The sequence below is a fragment of the Echinops telfairi genome, unplaced genomic scaffold (genome assembly GCF_000313985.2).
Source record: "Echinops telfairi isolate 266 unplaced genomic scaffold, ASM31398v2 ScPeMD7_2291;HRSCAF=2852, whole genome shotgun sequence".
Lineage (NCBI taxonomy): Eukaryota > Metazoa > Chordata > Mammalia > Afrosoricida > Tenrecidae > Echinops > Echinops telfairi.
In genome coordinates, this window is record NW_022106189.1 from 30964116 (window position 1) to 30984178 (window position 20063).

Consider the following 20063-nt stretch of genomic DNA (forward strand, 5'->3'; position numbering starts at 1 on the left):
AGCGAATCCAGCACAGGGCGAGGGACGTCACTTCTCAGGCCTCACCCTTCTCCAGATAAACCCGGAATGTCAAATATTTGTCTCCTAGCCAGTGCTGGGCGCTTAAGGTAGGTGAGGTCCCTCCCCCACTCGGTGGAGCGAGCCTGCGCCAGGAGCTTCCCCGGGGCCACGCCTTTCTAGGGAACGCCCCTTCTCCCTCGTGACACTCTGGACGTAGAGGTGGCCCCTAACACGACCCAGGGGTGCGTCACTCTTTCCCCAGCTCCTTTCTGGGATCCTGCTCCCGCAGGACTGAGCCTGCCCGGGCCCAGGCTCGCCCTTCCTGGCGTCCCCATCTTTCAAACTCAGATCTTGCTTGGGCAAGGACCTTTGCTCTTCCTTCTGCCACACTCTCCCATGGGGCACCTACATGGTGTTGTTCCCCAACATCAGGGTACCACCCATCCCCCCAGTGACAGAACCTTCTGAATGGAAGCTGCCGCTTTGATGTTTTCTGGAGAAACTAAATTTGTTACAATAATATTAGGAGCCCTGATTTGCTGAGCTCCCTTGCCTCCTTCAAAGGGGGCTTCCAGGATCACCCCATTATTACTGGGCAGGCCAACTCCTGTCCCTCAACTGACTTCTGTAGCTCCTCTCTGCTCTCTTCCAATGTACCATCTTTGTCAACCATATGCTACTTAATCAACCACCAGACACTCAGCTAGTGCATTGTGGCTGCGTGTAGCTGTGATGCTGCAAGCTATGCCACTGGTATTTCAACTACCAGCAAGGACCCATGGAAGCTTCCAGACTAAAACAGACTAGGAAGAAACACCTGGCATGCTACTTCTGAAAAATAGCCAGTAAAATTCTTACGGTCCCCAACAAAACAATGTCATGCTGTTTACTTTGGGTACATCATCGGGAAGGATCAGACACTGAAGGAAGACATCATGTTTGGGGAAGGCGAGAGCCAATGAGGGTCTGGGGAGAACCTCCCGGGGAGATGGATCACAACTGAAGCAGACTCAAACCTGCGAGGGTAACACAGCGCCAGGCAACAGTTTGACTCGGTTGTCATCAGGGCTGCTCTGAGTGGGAATTGACTCGAGGGCAGCTGACTACACAGTTTATGAATCATTTAATCTTGTTGCTCCACCTAGCCACCCACCCACCACTACCACCACCACGGGGACATTCAGTCCTCCTGGGGGAGGCTCAGCTCTATTGCAGGCCCAGCTTGGAGTCATTGTTTCATGAAGTTTGGCTAAATGATGGAATCATTCTCTTAGGTGCAGCTTTGCCTGCCTTCTGGTATTCCCACAGTGATAACCCTCTCTTGGGCCACAGGGCCTTTGGGTCACCAGGTTACTTCATCCTGCAGACTACCCTAATGCCCCTATCCAAGCACCCTCAGTAGTTTGAGGTTTCTGGTGCTCTGGGCTGCTAATGGTGGGATCTGCTGGCCAAATGCAACAGCTCCCATAGAGTCTTAGAAGTCCCTGTATAGTAGGGTCAATATGAGCCAGGATGCACATGATGGCAGTGGGATTTGGGGTACTTGTTAAATGCCCCAGGTCTCGCTCACAGAGGAGCCCGGGGCTCAGAAATCCTCAATGAGTGAACCTAAGACAAGATCAAGGGAGAGGGTTGAACAAGCTCCCAAAATACCCAGTATTAATGAGGCCAGGTACTTTTCCCTAAACTCATTCCTGGCATTGGAGGGAAGGGGCTGGGCCCTGTGGCACTCACAACAACAGTGGAATCCCATCTTCATCTTACAGGCCTGCCAGAGTGGCAAGCGCAGGGCCATCTTCTGACTCCCCACCCCATCTCCATCCCTCAGGTTCTCTGCTCTGCGCCGCTGTGTCCTCCAGGGGGCGCACAAGCCCTGCCGCCAGATGCGGGGCCGGGAGGCGTGCCCTGAGGACCTGTCTTTGGTACCATACCTGCTGGGAGACTTCCTAGCATCTTGAGTGAGCAGAAGCTACATTTTAAAAGTCTGGTTTTCAGGGATCTCAACACCTCTGTGCTCCAGACACATTGTGATTCTTTAGGTTTCCAGACCGTCCACACAGGCTGAACTTCCTGCCATCTCTTTGTTCTCCTGGCAAACTGCTCCGCAGACATCAAAGCCCACCTCTAATCACCCCTTCTCCTTCTCCACACAGCCTTCTTTGATGCCTAAGCCAGGTTGGATGACCTGTTCTGCCCTAAAAGTTGTCACAACAGGGTCTGTGCTTGGCCTCCTGTGACCCTTGGGAAGCTCTGACAAGCAGAGGATAGGGGGCTGTTGAAACTTGAGCTCTAAGGACAAGCCATTGGCCTTCAAATATGCTCAGCTCTGGTCTCCAAACAAAGTCAGAGGGCCTGTCTGGTTTGGTTGACCCAAACCCTGCCACCCTCCTGGCTCAGGTAGAGGAGCTCAAGAATTGCCTTGGGTGGAGGACTGTGTGAGGCAGGATTCTCTAGAGAAACAAAACCAGCCACTTATGATTTTATATATAGAGAGAGATATAGGTTTATACAGTGAGAAGGAATATAACAGCTATAATATAATAGTCCACACAGTAGCACAGAGGGCTCAGATATACTCACTTTTGTAGAACAGTTAATATACGGAAAGTCCTTCAACTCACTGAGGGGGCTTCGGTCCAAGGTCAAGGAAGCAGACAACAGATGGAGTCTTCCCTCAAGCAAAACAGGCAGAGTAAGCACACAGGCAACAGACAGCAGGGTGGGTCAGCAACAGTCAGTAGCAAGGGAGCTTAGCAAAGCAGGCCTTGATGCAATATTGAACTTAAGCAATGCAAGGCGACAGGATCCACCAGCCTCTAACTCAAACAAGGTACGCACCAGCAGCATGGTGAAGCAGGTCTTGAAGGAACCTCAAGCTCTAGCTGCATGATCCATGGGTTGGCTTGGTCCACAGGTAGTGTAGCACACAGGTTGAGGCAGAGAAGTAGTGAAAGCAACAGCACACTGGTTGGATCACCAGAGAGCAAGGGAGATGGGGGCAGGCCTTACAGGACCATTTATCTCTTTGCCCTTCAATCAAACTGCGAGGTCACCCACATGTTCCTAGTGGCACAATAAACCTAACTATCATAAGGGCAAAAGACCCAGGAATGCAGGAGCACAAAGGCCATTGGCTGAATTCTCACCTGCTAAGGTACCCACAGCTGGTGGGGCTCATCAGGCTCTGGGTTTATTCTCACTTCCAGCCTTTGCTCAGAATGATGCTTTCCACAGGAATACCTTTTCTCTTTCCCATTCTATTCCAGAACTTACCTCTGCCCTGATGACTTTTTGGTGCCTAACCTCCTCTATCCAATTCAGGTCTGACAGGTGCTAGGATACTATAGAGCTGGGATGGGAGGGTGGTACGTCAGGGAGGGAGGCACATCACTCATTCATTCAACATATATGAGCATCTGCAAAAAACAAAAGAAACCTCACTACCATGAGTCAATGCTAACTCATGGTGACCCCTTGTGGGTTTCCCAGACTGTAACTATTCATAGGAGTAGAAAGCCCAGTCTTTCTCCCAAGAGGCTGTTGGTGGTTTCTAACCACATTGCAGCCCAACATATAACCAGGACACGACCAGGGTTTCCTATGAGTATGTACTAAGCAATTATGCATGACAGGGTATGTGACAGTATCAGGACAAGTGGGGGCGGGACAGGGACCTGCTCTTGCAATGATTATATTCTAATAGGAGACAGACAGGACCTGCTTCAGTTAAAGGTCCATGTCTGAGCTGAGGCCTAAATGAGGCTCAATCAAGTCCCCCAAACTGGGGGCTACCAAGTGGACCCAGTGAAGCTGTTCTAGGTGGCAAGGAAGCTGGAGATGTTAGGGGAGGAGCTAAGAAGCAAGGGGACATGGGCCCTCAGTCATTGTGAGTGGGATGGAGATATGATGGAGTCGAATTTCCTGCTTAGTCATGCCTGCCTGGCATGTGGACTAGGTCAGAGGACTAAGGACATAGGGTAGGAGGACATCAGTGAGGGGCTGGTGTGAGGATGAGGATCCTGGGGCTTTGACAGGGCAGAGCTGAGAGCTGCCAAGACTTAGTGACCACTTGGATGTGGGTCTGAGGGTCAGGGAGGTGTTTGAGGTCTGCAACCAAGGTAACCAGGCAGATATTGGGGAAGGAAGGTGTATTCACCTGGGTTGACTAAAGAAACAAATCCAGAGACACTCATATGTGTGTAAGAGAGAGTATGATATCCAAGATTAATTGTATACTAAGAAAACATCCCGGCCCAGTTCAGATCAAGTCCATAAGTTTGACATTAGCCCATAAGTCTGATATCAGCCAATATGTCTGATATTAGTCCATAAATTCTTCCACAGACTCATGAAGCACATGCAAAGATGCCGAAAGCAGGACGATCACAGGCCAGTGGGTGAAATGTCTTGTGGCAGCATCTCAGCGCTGGGGCTATATATGGCTCCTTCATGTGGCTTGTCAACAGAATGTGAAGCAGGGAGAGTATGTGTCCTACTTCCAGGAGGAAGAGAGCAAGTCCCAGAATTCTCATGAGAAGGCCACGCCCACAAGGAGGGATTAATCAGGCTGTGATCTGAATGACAAGCTAGACTCCACCCCTTCATTCTTTTATCAAGTTGGCATAAAATTGTGTAACTACCACAGAGGGGATCCTCACGTTTTGATTCCTCACCACTGGGCCTGCGTGGCTCAAAGTTGGCCAGACCTCAACATCTCCCTGAAAGACAGTTCCTGACTCAGAGCTGGGCACCAAAGAACGCCACCAGAAGACAGGGCCGCCCCGAGAGGGGCCCATGATCACTTGAGTTTACTGGACTGGAAAAGAAAAACAAACCAAAAAACCCTTCTATTCTGGGGCCAGAGTCCAAGGTGGCCTAGGAGACGCCACCCTCTTGCACTTGACTCTGCTCTGGACTCCCTCTTGTCTCTAGCCCCAGCGGCCCGAGCAGAGCTTTTGTGGCCTCCCACTGTGGGTGCTCAGCAGACCAGTCCTCCCAGACCCTCTGCTGGGTTGGGGGTGACAGCAGCGCTGGGAGGAGGGCTGTGGGCCTGAGGTAGGGGAATCAGTAGACATTGAGAGAGGAAGGCACCGGTTACCACACAGACATAGGAGGGGCAGGGTGGGAGTGAAGGGTGACCACAAGCTTCCTGGCCCCTCCTGCTCCAGGGGGAAACTTGCAAATGGGCGATGACCCTAGGGAGAGGCTCAAGGCAGCTGAGCCTCAACTGCTCTGATCAGTTGGTCCCACACTTGGCTTTTAAGATAGACAGATTGGGCCCTCTCATTCTGGACCGAACCCCTCTGTGTGTCTTATCTGGCCCCACTCCCCAGCCCAGGGGAAGCATGGATGGGGGACCCTGGGTAGGGTTACCAGACCAGGTGCCCTCTGGGCAGGGTGAGAAGAACCAGGGCGGATTGCACAACAGTCCTGGTTCTCTAAGGTCCAAGAGCCGCCCTGGATCCACTTCCTCTTCTCTTCCTTTGCTGCGCAACAGCGGCCAGCTTCGAAGTCACGGCGGCTGGAGGAACTGGGGGTGAGGGTGGCACAGCGTTGGTCTGCGCGTACTGGAGGGCCGGCTTACTTACAAAGCCGCCTCCAGCAGAGTCCCCACCCCAGTCGGCTGCCGACAGCGGGAGACCCAGGCTGCGCCCCGATCGATCGATGAGCTCGGCGCGCAGCGCGGTCACCGGGGCAAACCTGGGGGTAGGAGGGGCGGGGCGTGAGTTTCCACTGGGAGGGTCGCGCCTGGCGGCGAGTTCCTATTGGCAGGCGGTTTGCGGGAGGCGGGACCTGGTGGGCTGGCGGCGGCGGACAGCGGGCGGCGGCGGCTAGTCTCCGTGTGAAACGCGTCGCGGTCTCCCGGGCCTGAACACGGGCCCCGGAGCGCGGAACCTGCATGTTGGACCCGAGTCACCGGCTCACGCCATGGCTCTCTGCCCTTGCCCTAACCGCGTGGTGCTGCTACCGGGTGGACTCCTGTCCCTCCTGCTGATGCTAACGCTGCTCGTGACCCAGGGGCTGCCGGCCGGACTTCGGCCCCCGGTGGTGCTGGGTGAGGCGTGCGTTCGGTGGTGGGTCGGCCCGCTCCCTCTTGCCGAACGGGCGGCGGTACTGTTTTCTGCGTCTGCACCTATTCCCACCTCGGGGTGGAGGAGCGCATAGCTGTTGATCTGTTTTGTCCCCCAGATCCATCTGTTTTCGTCATGGCTTGCTGGACGTGGGTGTGGCCAGCCCCTGGTCTGTCTGCTCCAGCTGAATATCGGGGTGGGTGCCAGGGTCCACCTGTCCACGGTCCACCAAGCCTGCCACTCATAATTTCCATTTCTTAGGCTAGGAAGACCATGGCCCTTTGGCTCCCCGCCACTGAAGCCTGGTGTGAAATGGGCTCCTGTGGACTCCTGCATTGACCTGGTCTTGGCTAGAAGGCTGGACTCCCTCACCCCCTGCAACCCCACAGGTGTCAGAGGACTTTACTGAAAAGAAGCCCCCCTCCAGGAAAAGGATTCCTACTCTCTGGCTCCCAGGGCTTCCTACCTGGACTTCCCATCAACTTAGCAGAAGGGCCAGGGTGACTGAAGATAGAGGTAAAGGTTGGGAATGTGGCAAGAACAGGTATCAGGAAGGCACAGTCGCATAGCTGACCTCTATTCATAGACCCTGACCTCGTGGGAGTGACATATGTTGGGGCTGGGGCTGAGGCTTGCCCCTACCGGCCCTGCCCAAGCTCATTGCCCTGGCCCCTGTCTTAGATTAGGCAACAGTACCGAAGCCACAGTGTCTTACGGTGTCTTCCTGTGGTGGCTGGCAGGGGTGAGACCTCAGTTAGGAGGGCCTTGGACGCCTTCTTCAGGCCCCTCAAGGCCACCCAGGGCTGGTGTGGGTGCTTAGCCAGGACTTCTGAGCACATGTGACATGCTGAGTCGGCTGCGGCTGGATCCTTGGGCGGTGTTTCTAAGCCTGCTGTGGAGTCAATTCTGATTCCTAGCCACCCTCTAGGACCCAGGAGAACTGCCCCGTGGGGTCTCCGCAGCCACAAATTTTTATGGAAGCGGCCGACTGGACTGCCAGGATGTTCTCCGGCAGAGCCGTTGGTGGAGGTGAAGAAGCACTGACCTCTCTTAGCAACTGAGTGCTTTAACTGCTGCACCACCAGGGCTCCTGGGCTGTGTCCACTAAGGGTTATTTAACAGGCATGGTGCAGCTCACAGAAGGGTAGGTTGGAGGGCAAGCTGATCCCTGGGGTGGCAGAGGCAAGGCATTCTCCAGGGCAGTGCGGGGCCCAGGTTCCCCCTGGGATTGGGAATGCTTGACCCTCCCTTCCCAAAGCTTGCAGGCTGGCAGTCACCATGACCCCTGGAGGTAAGGTCTTTGCTGGGCAAACACCAAGATTTCTACTCCCTGGGCCACAGGGTGGGCATCGGGGAAGGGTTCAGCTGGAGCCAGGCCAGGGTGCTCTAGGAGGGCAGCTGGCTGGAATGGAGAGGGGAGGAGGAGTGGATTGTGTAGGTCTCGTGACTGGATGGAACATCTGCACTTTATCTTAAGGGTCACAGGGAACCCAGAGTGGGCCTGTGGCTTTCTCAGTGGTGGGGGTGGCCTTGAGAAGCATTCACACACACACACCCAGTCCCACACTGTTCTGGAATCGATCCTCATTCTGTACTTCTTCATGCTTATCCTTGGATATATGCCAGAAGCCTTAAGCCCTTCCAGGAGGAGTCACAGGATAGCTGGACTCCTAACCCGCCTGACTGCTTGGGGCTGCTGGCTTTAACCCAGAGACAGTGGACAGCAAGGAGCTGCTCCTGGGCACATAGTAGGCTTCTGATCTTGGCCATCAGAAGAGCGGCACCCCAGGGTGACCAACCCTTAGGGTTGAGGGCTAAACTAGTGGGGAGGAAGGAGAAGCCAGAAGAGTAAGACCGAAGACCCTCCTCCTACCATAGGCTGGCAAATAGCCTCTAATGTTTGGCATATCTTTGGGGGAGACAAAGCTGGGGGAAAATCTTTTTATATCCCACAGTAATGGACAGTAGGCTTGCCATGGGCACCTCTTCCAGCCTCGGTGTCATATCTGTAAAGTGGGGCAAGGACATGGTTGCCCCCCTCTTGGTGTGAATGGGGGGAGAAAGACATGCCACTAGCTCTTGTCCTCCTTTGGAGCACGGAGGGGCTCAGGAAATCGTCTCTGGTGTTTTGAGAGGTCAGGCAGGTCACGGAGGTCCAGACAAGCAGCTCAGGTGATTTTCCCATTTGACGGTTCCTCTTTGGCAAAGCTGGCATCCCAGGGCTCTGCACTGGCCTGCCCTATTCACAGCTTGCCATTCAGGGACTACACCTACATGCTGGGGGTGTCCCAGGCCTCTGCACCACACCTTGCTCCCAGGGCTGCCCTGGGAAGTCTGAGTGGTGCACGGGAAGGGCACAGCTCGCCTCGTCAGCACCCCTGTGGACTCAGGCGAGAGTTTCTTGTTGGATCATGGAAGCCAGTGGAGTTGTATTAGAGGCATGGACGACAGGCGAAACTGGAAAGGTCATTGGAGTCAGTAGACTGTGAAGGGCCTTGAATGCTGGGTGGAAGTTTCCATGGGCTCCCGGGCACTGGGTGGACTGCGTAGGCCAGCTGAGTGGAGAGAAGTCCTTCTTGGGGGCTGGCCACATCTACCCCCATGAGCCCTTGGGTGGCATGGTGTGTTGTCCTAGGGCTCACATGTGCCCATATGCTGGTTCTTCCAGATGTTCTGTCCTCTGGGGCCTCACTGGACTTTGGCCTTCAGCTTGGGCTTAAAGAGCTTCTCTTAGCTGTGTTTATGCTCTGCCCCTCCCTCCCACCAACCTGCCACCCTCTCTGGATTCACTTTTGCCTGGTGACGTGGCCCAGGGCTCTTGTCCTGCTCCCTCAGGGGGACAAGGCCCCGCCAACCCTGGAATGACTGTGGAGGGTAGGCTCTTGAGTCTAAGCCCCAAGGTGTGGTGTGGTGTGGTGTGGTGTGGTGTGGTGTGCGGTGTGTGTGTGTGACGGGTTATACCCTTCGCCAAATCTTTGGGGATTCTAGAACTCACAGGGCTCACCCAGCCCCTCCCAGGGAGAGTTCTCTCACCCAGCCCCTCCCAGGGAGAGTTCTCTCACCCAAGCTGTAAAACCTGTGTGTGCTTATGGGGGCGGGGGTGCCTTGTCAAATGACCAACTTCTCATTTCCCAGGTAAGCTTGGGGCTTGACCCCTCCTGATACTCTGAATGGATTGGGGGTGGGGGGACACCAATGCTGAGATCCAGGGGATTTACTTTATCCCACACAACATGCCAGGTCCCTCCCATGCCCCCCTCATGGGGAAGTGTGCCTGCAGACTTCTTTGCACTACTGTGGGCCCCCCAACAGTGGCAGACTTTCCCTGGGGCCCTGGTAACTCCATAGGGCCCATAAAGGAAGAGTGTGGCAGGCTAGCCTTTGGGTCAAGGTCCTTGCTCTTTGCTGCCCCTGCGACCATCTTTAGGTTGAGAGTGGGGAAGATGGACCATGGGATCGGTTGTTCTTGGGTGGCAGGGGGGTGACTGCATAGTCTCCGAGGTTCCCAGGAGCCGCTCGCCTGCCAGGCTCGGGACCCCAGGCATTGCCCTCTGCCCCCTGCAGTGCCTGGTGATTTGGGCAACCAGCTGGAGGCCAAGCTGGACAAGCCCACGGTCGTGCACTACCTCTGTTCCAAGAAGACAGACAGCTACTTCACCCTCTGGCTCAACCTGGAGATACTGCTGCCCGTCCTCATTGACTGCTGGATCGACAATATCAGGTAGGGACAGGGGACACGCGCTTGGGGTGCCCTTTTCATAGCATCCCCAACCCAACGGTCACTGAGCAATCTCCCACCCCGCTTCCTCCAGCTGGCTGGCTCCTCTCTCAGCCGGGACGTCCCCTCCCTCCCTGTCATTATGCCTCACCTCTTTCTCTGTTCTCTCCAAGTTAGGTCTTTTCTCACAGTCAATCCCACATTCGGTTTCTGAACCCTGGCTCCTGTTCTTAGACCCCTCACCCCCCACCAAGACCCCTCCCCTTGCTGGAAGCTGGCCACACCTGCTCCTACTGCTGCTGGTTCTTGTTGGGGCCCACCGTGCTGCCCTAGCTTTGCACCTGCTGCTTTTTTGTCCTGGAATTCCCTCTCCTTTTGCCCATTCATCGAGAGCCCTGGTGTTTTGATGGGTAACGAGTTGGGCTGCTAACCGTAAGATCAACAATTCAAAACCAGCAACCTCTCTGCAGGAGAAAAGTGAGACTTTCCACTCCTGTGAAGGTTGCTGGCCTCAGGAACCCACAGGGGCAGGAGTAGCTCTATTCTGTCCTGTAGGATCATGATGGGTCGGAATCGACTCGATAGCAATGAGTTCTGCGTTGAGGAGACTGAGAAGAACAGGTGCCTTGAATTAGGGTGTTGGTGAAGAATACTGAATAGACTGTGGACTGCCAGAAGAGCAAATAAATCTGGCTTGCGAGGACAGCTTGACTGCTCTCTGGAAGGGAGGATGGTGAGACTTTGTCTTGTGTGAGCAGGAAGGAACGGTCCTTGGAGAGGAACATCATGTTTGGTCAAGTAGAGGGCCAGGCAGCGTGAGGAAGAGTCTCAAGGGGACAGAGAGACAGAGCGGCTGCAAATGGGCTCAAACAGCAACGATCGTGAGGATGGTGCGGGCCCGGGCAACACTGCATTCCGTTGCACTCCAAGTCAGATCTGATTCAAGGACACCGACCGAGCAGCCACAGACCTGGTGGCCCAACAGCTGAGTGTCTGCCTGTTGACCCCAGGTTGTTGGTTCGAACCTGCCAGCCCCTCTTCAGGAGGAGCATGTGGCGTCTGCTGTAGAGATTGCTCAGCTTTGGAAACCTTATGACCCTGTCCTTGAGAGTCACTATGAGTTGGCATCAACTGAAACCCATTCACCCTTTAAAGTTCTGCCCAGTCCCTCTGAAGTCTCCTGAGTGTCCCCAGAGCTGTTAACTCCCCTTTTTCCAAGGCCACATGGATATATCCTTTAGCCTTTACCATGTGCCAAATGGTCTTTCTAAGTCTGTTTTCCCAGAAAGGAGTTCAGAGTAGAATGAGATTGCGTGTCCACTGAACACTGGTGCCCACCGTATATTTTGCATACTGCCTTCATTCAGTCTTTATAACAGCGCTATGGCACAGGTAATGCTTTTTAACCAGTTTTACCAATACAGAATCTGCAAGTTCAAAGAGTTTACAATTGCTTAGTGAGACCACTCAACTTTCAAGTGGCAGAACTAAGATCTGAACCCAGAATTGTGTGAGGGAGCATAGGTTCTCCAAGCTTCTTGAAGGCAGAGCCGGTGTTTCTGTTGTCACTGACTCTCTGGGCCATGTGACCTATAGTGACCCTCGAGGACAGGGGAGAACTGTCCCCCTGAGTTTCTGTAACTGACTAGATGACAGAGGTAACCATAGTAGACACCCGAGTTCCTCCTTCTAATACCCCTGGGAATCTAGCCTTCCCTGCTGCCAGCATCATCTCCACCTTCAACAGGAGGGGGCGGGGTGTCTTTTCGCTCTGTATTGTGAGTCAGGTGAAGGTTTACAGAGCGGATCGGAGTCTAACATTCCGTACGTGTCCTGACAACTCAGCTGTGACAGCTCCCTCGATGACCACTGCTTGCCCCTCATCCTCCCTGGGTTTCCTGTTTCCATCCCTCCTCCTCTCCAAACTCTCCGATTGTTGTCCTGGGGGACGTGCACCCCCTTTGGTCTGAAGCCGTTGATTGTGCCAACGTGGGGGTGAGTGGTGGTAGTGCAGTTCACTCAGGTCACGTCCTGGAGACGAGAAACAGCCAGTTATTTGGCTTCCAGGGGACTTGGGAAGCAGATTCTCCTGGCTTATTTGCAGCTGGGGCAGTTCGCCAGCTGAAGCCCGGTGGAGCTTACCAAAGATCTGGCAGATCTGGCAGATCTGGCAAAGCTGCCGCACCTTCCCAACCTTGGGGCTCACACCTCTGGTATGGCTGATCTTGATAACAAGGGCCCGTGTGGGGACAGGCTCCGAGACTGCTCTCAGACTGCCTATGTTCTTTGTGATACGGCTCCCCCCTCCTCCAACTTTTGTTTTTTTAAATCGGGTAAGCTTCCTGTCTGGGTAAACTTCTTTCTCAGAGTTGTCTTCATCTTCAGTTCAGTGAAATTCCTTTGCTTTTCCTTAAGGGTTTCTTAGCTGCTTTTTCTTTGCAGCACCCTCTTGATTCCATTCGGGGAGGGTGGGTGGGGGGGGTTGCAGACTCTGTTGCATCTTGGTAGTTGTCAGGGGAGTCAGCCCTTAAATCATCACAGGCCCGGCAGGCTCAATTGTACAGCGGTAACAAGTGAAGATCATAGTAAAGTCATAGAGGAGAAGAGAGAGTGAAATAAAGGAGTCAGACACATTTCATGGTAGCATGCTCACCTCATCCCTGCTTGGTGATCCACGTGAGGATGTGGAAGGTGGGAATTGCAGGAGCCAGAGAGGGCATGGAAGGAGGACAGGGGAAGGGGGCATAGGGGAGAGAGCGAAGAGGGGGTGCTCTCGCCTTTATTGTTTTGGGGCTTTTATAGGTAGCCATTAGTCAGGCATATTCAGGAGTTACATATGTCACAAGGTGGGTGGGAATCACAGTAAAGTTCTTGAGTTCACAGGTGAGGAAACCTAATACCTGCAAAGGGGGAAGGGAGGAGGGGGGATGGGTGCCTCGGTGGGAGGAGATAGTCAGAGAATGTCTGCCCCTGCAGGGAGACAGAATCAACCATGTGCTCACTTTAAGGCAGCCTCGCTGTTGTGGGAGAATCTGCGGGAATGACATTTGTTGGTTTCCCACAGGTTGTCGTGTTTTGCGCTGACTAGGGAGAGCCCTGCAGATTGGAAGTCTTTTCTCTGGGCGGAAGGGCTGGCTAACGGGGCGTCAGGCTCCCTTCTCGGTTGGTCAGTCTGTTATCTGCAGGGCATTTCGGAGCTGTTGGTCTGCAGATCTTTCTGCAGAAGAGCCTTGCACAGTTGGAGGTGCAGGCTGGTGCTGGGAGGGCATCACCCCAGACCTTCTGTAGAACACAGGGCTGCTCCGGCTTTTCCAGAACAACCTTCTGAACTTGGCTGGGGCCTTTTGGGGATCATCTACGGATTGCCCTGGCAAGAGCCGGCCCTGTGATATTTACCCAGTCATTTAGGCCAATATTGAGAACCCTGCCAGCTTCCTGTGGCTGATCCTTACGGAGAATGAGACTTAGGATGGCCAAGAACTCCTGATCTAACCTGTGTTTTCTTGGGCTGAGTTGTCTCCTTGGTGTCTGGGGGCAGGGTTACTGGACTGATATCCCAAATAAAGCGGTTTGCTTGTTTTTCTTTCTTTTTTTTGCTTGTTTTTCTTTTTTCTCTCATCTCCCCTCACCCTGCCCCTGTAGGGCCTGGCTAAATCCTCACTTTTTCAAACTTTTTTTTGTGATTCAACTCCTCTGTTTAATTTTTATTGTGATTCAGCTCATCCATTTAATCATCTCAGTCTACCCTGCCATATCCCACTTCCTCCTTGTCCTTCCTGTTTCGGAACCTTTTGTCCTCTGTCCTTGGGGAAATGCTGCCTGTTTGCTCTCCACTGGTCTATTGGAGGTGAGTAGGTCAAGGGCCATTGCCTTAGGGTGTCTCCACTTTCTGTCACACCAGTCAGCCAGGTCTCTCTCATGACATTGAGTTCTGTTCCACATTCTCCTCCAATGCTATCTGGGACCTTCTGATGTGACCCGTTTTAAAGCCCTCGGTAGTGGTAAGGGTGGGGAACCATCTAGTTCTGGTCTCTGGCTTATGGAGACCGATGTGCGTGCTGTCCATTGCCCATTTCTTAACCCCACCCCCACCCCCTTATTCTTCCTTCTTCTGGACGGTGAGGGACGGATGATTGCCCCTTAGATGGCTGCTCATGAAGTTTTAAGACTCCGGTCAAGGAGCAGTACTGTTTGACTTACCCTGCTGTGGGGGTATCCAGCCCCTCACAACTATTCAGTAGGTGCAACTGTTTGATTATGTTATGATATGCAAAGATTATAGTAAAGGCACAGAGAATAGGAGAGTCAAATGAAGAAGTCAGACACATTTCATGGTAGCATGCTCACCTCCTGAACGGCCATGATTTCACCAGCCAGGTCTGAGCAGAGAGGGTGATTAATTTCTAACCAAGGCTTATATATCTTTGGGGGGGGTGTAAGCCCCCCTGATTACAGGTGACCACCTACGAAACAGGAATAGACAATACAAGCCATAGGAGGGGGATGAGCTAGGGGTGTACATGCAATAGGAAGGGGAGGGATTAGGGGTGTGACAAGATGGGCAGGCATACCCTAGACTCAATATGGCAGCCTAACCTTGGTCACCCTTAAATGGACCTGACCTCCCTGGGCTCTCCTTCAGGGAAACAATCTACTATCCTTATCAGAAGGGAGTGGGCCCTTCTTACCATGGGACAGACTATGCAGTCTGATTGCCCTAGATGGCTGATAACCCTTAGGGAGAATAACCTCTGACCTGCTTTTGATGACCTCCAAGTATGTAGTTCTTTTCCATGTGTAGCAAGCAGCGTCTTAGGTTTGGCATATATTTGGGGGGGACAACTTGGGAGAAATCCCACACGGTGCCATACCAACCCCCGACTCTTGAGAAGGACACAGTAGTTGTGGCTACTCAGACAGAGGACTCTGCTGTTTGGTCTTGTGTCTGCTTCCCGTGGAAACTGAGATCCAAAACATGTGTGGTTTAAAGATGTTAGGCTGATCAGAATTTGTTACACAGCGACAGACAATGAATACAGGGTTATTGAGGGAGCCATGTCTGTGGCTATGCATGACCTTGGTCCCTCTGTCCCAGTTCCTTAGAATTTGCTGGCCACGCTGAGTATGAGGTCACACTCTGGCAGGTTAGATGGCCCTGGGTCGTGTAGATATAGTTCTTTTATTTTAACTGATTTTTAAAATCATTTTATTAGGGGATCATGCAACTCTTATCACAATCCATACATACATCAATTGTGTAAAGCACATTTGTACATTCATTGCCCTCATCATTCTCAAAACATTTGCTCTCCACTTAAGCCCCCACCATCAGGTCCTTTAACTGATTTTTGTTGTTGAGAATAGACACAACAAAACATACGTCAAGTCAACCAATTGAGTGAGGTTGGTTGATGACATTGAATTCATGCAACCGTTCTCAGTCTCCTTTTCTGAGTTCTCCCCATTAATCTATACTCTCTGTCCCCTAAATCTCTGATCTTTTGAATTACTGTTGCCAGTTTGAACCCATAGAGAGAGTTCTGGAAAGAGCATGCTGCTCAAAGCCAACCGCTTTGACTCCTAAAGCTAAACTCCTGTTTGTCTTTTAAAGTTCTCGATATTTTTGATTTAAAGATTTTCTCAGAGCAGTGGTTTGGGGGTTTCTTCCAGCCTCAGGTCCCCAGCAAGTCTGGATGCCACCAGAATTCTGAATTCTCTTTTGCATTTTGCCCCTTTTGATCAAGTTTCTCCTGTGGTATCTTTGATCAAAATGCTCTGTCATGGTAGCTGGGCACCGGCCAATTCCTTTGGTTGCACGGCAAAGGAGGCAGTTGTCCGTGGAGCCCACCTGCGGGCCTGATGCTAAGACTTAGCAGGCATGATGTCATTGTGAGCCCGGGGGCCCGGATGGAGCTCTCTCTGGATGCCGAAGCTCCATTCTGAGAAGCCTCCCGGCCTTTACCCTCTGTGCCCCTTCCTTTGTATTCAGCTGTCCAGGTGCTGGGCTCTCCATGAATTCTGGAAGTCGTCCCAGCAAAGGAACACACCCAGGGACTCACATCTTCCCGTTTTCACATCTGACGGAAAGTGTGAGCCATGACCTAGTTCTGAGAGGCGGGGGTTGAGAAAGAGTGTCCCCACCCCCCCCATGAGCGGCTGCTGACGAGGATGGAGAGGTGGGAGGTGAGGATTGCACCCACGTCAACACGAGAATTGGATCCAGACTGACTCTTACCATGCCGTTGACAGTCAGGGTGGAGGCTGCCCTCTGTGGCCCTGGCTGAGTATAGATGGCATGGGGGGAGCCAGCCTGAGTCTGCACAAGGCCATTCTCCTGCTTCCCCATCACCTCTCAAGACCTTGCCCATACACCCAACCTGGGTGAGCAGAAGGTGGCACAGGGGAGCAGTAGGAGCTCACTCAGGTCCCAAGCCAAGATCTTTCCTGTCTGACCGCCTGTGTTCAGACATCGAATCTGGATATGGGATGAGGAAGCTCAGTCACATGGCAGGAGCTACATCGGTGGAGATAAGATAACAGGGCCTGCATTTAGAATGCCGCTTGAAGTCATGTGTGAAAGGGCTAGTGCTTCCTTCTCCTGCCTGGGCCCACGGCCTTGGTGTGTGTGGGTGGGTGGGGGGGAACAGGGGCATGTTTCAGATGAGTCTGGTGCCATCAGGGAGAAGGGCATGAATGCAGCCTTGGCAGGATCCCAGGGTGTTTGGGGTCCTCCTGTGGATGTGTGTACCCTCATCTGTGTTTTCTAAACTCGTTTTCTTGCTTTCTGGTCTCCCTGTACCTTCGAGCAAACCTGGGGTGGGGAGTGGGGCGGCTCAGGACACAAGGAGGTTCTGGCCACACCAAGCCAAAGGTTACCACTGGGGCCACCAACTCACATGCCTTCCTGACAGGCTGATTTACAACGGAACGTCTCGGGCCACCCAGTTCCCGGAGGGTGTGGATGTGCGCGTGCCTGGCTTTGGACAGACCTCCTCACTGGAGTACCTGGACCCCAGCAGAAGCAGCGTGGGTACGTAGCCTTCACTCGTGCCCTCCTGGGCTCAGCCTGGCATGGGAAGAGCCCTGCCAGCTTGTGGGAGACTGCCCGTGAGCTGTCTGGCTGGTGTGGGCAGCGACCCCCTTGCAGGAGATGTCCCAGGCTGGTCGGCACATGCGGTGGGGGTAGCTGGTGCTGGCGGTCTCCTGTTTAATCAGGCATGTTTCTGTCTGCAGGTTCCTATTTTCACACTGTGGTGGAGAGCCTTGTGAACTGGGGGTACACACGGGGCCAGGACGTTCGGGGAGCCCCCTATGACTGGCGCCGAGCCCCAAGTAAGCAAGTATCCTCTCCCTGTCCCCGGGGTGTTGGGAACTGGAGACCAGGAAGTCAGAGTGGGCAGTGGCCCTGGGCCCCGTTCCTCCCATCGTCGCTTCCACTCACCTCTCCCTGGGTCCAGCCTAAGGAAAAGTGAGGGGTCTGGGTCCCAGAGCCTTTCCTCCCTGACACTGCCTGGCTCTGGCCTGCAGATGAAAACGGGCCCTACTTCCTGGCCCTTCGCGAGATGATCGAAGAGCTGCACCTGCGGTACGGGGGTCCGGTGGTGTTGGTTGCCCACAGCATGGGCAACATGTACACGCTCTACTTTCTGCAGCAGCAGCCACAGGCCTGGAAGGACAAGTACATCCGGGCCTTTGTGTCACTGGGCGCGCCCTGGGGGGGCGTGGCCAAGACCCTGCGTGTCCTGGCTTCAGGTAAGACCCTGCCAAGCCCAGCATGGGAGGGCCTGGTTGCTTTCTGCCCTCCACCCTGCCCTCCTGAGCTGTTGCCCTCCCATCGAGACAGTGGCATACCTTTTTTTTATAGATCATTTTAGTGGAGGTTCGGACCGTTCTTTTTTTTTTTTTTTTTAATCAATTTATTGGGGCTCATACAATTCATCACAATACATACAATTCATCACAATACATAGATCAATTTTATAAAACACATCTATACATTTGTTGCCCTCATTATTCCCAAAATTCGCTTGCCTCTTGGGTTTCCGGAATCAGCTCATTTTCCTTTTTTCCCCCTCCCCTTCCCTTCCTCCTCCCTTCTCCCCCATGCACCCTTGATAATTTATAAATTATTATTGTATCATATTACACTGTCCGGCGTCTCCCTTCACCCACCCCCCTGCTGCCCGTCCCCCAGAGAGTAGGTTAAACATAGCTCCCTGTGATCCATTCCCCCTTTCTTCATCCCCTTTCCCTCCTGGTATCGCCACTGTCACCCCTGGTCCTGAGAGGTTCATCTGTCCTAGATTCCCTGCATTTCTGATTCCCATCTGTCCCGCTGTGCTTCATCTGGTCTAACCAGGTCTGCAAGGCAATATTGGGGTCCTGGTAGTTGGGGGGGTCGGACCATTCTTATCACAATCCATCTCTGGTGTCCAGTACATTTGTACATTTGTTGCCGTCATCCTTCTCAAAACATTTGCTTTCAACTTGAGCCCTTGGCCTCAGCGCCTCCTTTCTCCCCCTCTCTCCCTGCGGCATCCCTTTTTCAAACATCTCCCCAACTCCCCAAAAGAGACTCTTGACCCAAACAGGAAATAAAAATAACTGCAAACTCACCTCCATCCAGTTGATTCCATCTCCTAGCAACCCAGAAAGGCGGAGTGGCACCGCCCCTGTGCATGTCTGAGGCTGTCACTCTGCACCGCTCGCCAAGAGCCTCCTCGTCCCCTCAGCAAGTCTACCTGCCCCAGCCCATCACTCGTGCTTGTTTCCTTTTAAATCATTTTATTGGGGGCTCTTAAAACTCTTTTTACAATCCATACATCAATTGTATCAGACATATTCATACATAGATTCCATCGTTCTTTTCTAGACATTTATTTTCCATTGAACCCTTGGGATCAGCTCCTGTTTTTTTCCCAACCCCTGCCCTCAAGGAGCCCCCTCTGCCCAGTGTTTGTTTCTTACAGGAAGTGCAAGAGTGGCATGTCTGCTGTGTCCCCGACACCCCGCTGCCCCCCCCCAACACACACACACACACACACTCTCTCTCTCTCTCTTTCTTTCTCTCTCTGCTTGGGCCTGACCGTGCAAAGTGCACAAAGTTTTCGACCCAAAGCTTTTTGGGGGAAGCATTTCCTTTTCTTCTCCTTCTTTACCCGGGCCTCTCTTCCTCCAGGAGAGGTGGGTCTGCAATTTCTGCCTGACTCAGCAACCCCTGTCTGTGGGCGTGGGGGGGGGCGGAGCTTCCTTTGTCCCTGGGGACAACATGAAGGAAGCAGGTAAAGGCTTCTGGGAAAAGCCACTTCCCCTCTGCCCCACCCCCACACACCCTCTTCATCACCCTTGACCTCCCACCCCCCCACACACACCCCAGCTATAGCCGTGGGTACTCTAGGAGGGGCTCAGCCTGCGTGGGAGCCTCATTGCCTCTCGCTGAGGGATGGGTGAGCTAGGGCGAGTCTGAGAAGCCACTTCCTCTTGGCACTGCCTGACCAGCAGACCAGCTGGTAGTGTTGGGTCAGGCCTGGTGTCTCTCCCAGCCCTTTACCCTGCACTGACAACCCAGGGCTCAGAACGGCAGGTACAGGGTGAGCCTGCCTAGAGACCAAGCACAGGCACCCCTCCAGGCTGAGACGGGGTTCTGGGGGAGTTCAGACCCCAGTCCCCTTCAAGAGCTGCCCCATTAGCTGCCTTAGAGCTTTGCCTCCCAAGCTGGAACGCTGGGGTAAGCTTCTGTCAGGCCCTGGAAGTCTGGGACTAGGAGGTAGCCCAACAGCCCTCAGGGCTTCTTCCTCTGGGTCTTAGAGCCAGGCACCAGCCAAGGCGGCTTCTGGGATAGGTGAGGGGATGAGCACCTTGGCACTGAACTTGCAGAAAGAGCTGCACCTGCTGCCAAGTAGTTCCCAAACAGCCCATCAGAAGACTTACCTGGGAGCCTTGGTGGTGGTTTTTTGTTTGTTTGTTTTTAATGATAAATTAGGTGGTAAGGGGGTGGCCTCACTCTGGGTGGGAATGGAAATTGTTGGCAGCGGCGAATGAACCCGTTTGAAGCCCTGCCCAGGAGGAGGAAAAAGATAATAAGTTCATCGCCCTGTGGCTATGGGCGCTGACTAAACTTAGAAGGGGGAACGGGCTGGCTGCGGGCTTTGCAGACGCAGCGAAACTTAAAGCGGAGCGATACAAGCTCGAGCCAGGCCGTCCTGTGCTTCTCTGGTGTCCGTTGGGAAAGCACAGCGCTGCCCATGATTGACGTGCTTCCTGCGGGGGTGGGA

The 20063-nt window shown here is 53.5% G+C and overlaps 1 protein-coding gene across 1 annotated transcript in view; it reads left to right on the top strand.

The window, feature by feature from the left end:
* Positions 1-5849: 5849 nt before the first annotated feature.
* Positions 5850-20063, top strand: part of PLA2G15 (phospholipase A2 group XV) — a 16137-nt gene continuing 1923 nt past the window's right edge. The window contains exons 1-5 of the mRNA XM_004704823.2: positions 5850-6055; positions 9636-9792; positions 16701-16819; positions 17023-17121; positions 17317-17541. Coding sequence (XP_004704880.1) covers positions 5929-6055; positions 9636-9792; positions 16701-16819; positions 17023-17121; positions 17317-17541 — 727 coding nt within the window. The 5' untranslated portion in view covers positions 5850-5928. The remainder of the gene's footprint in view (positions 6056-9635; positions 9793-16700; positions 16820-17022; positions 17122-17316; positions 17542-20063) is intronic.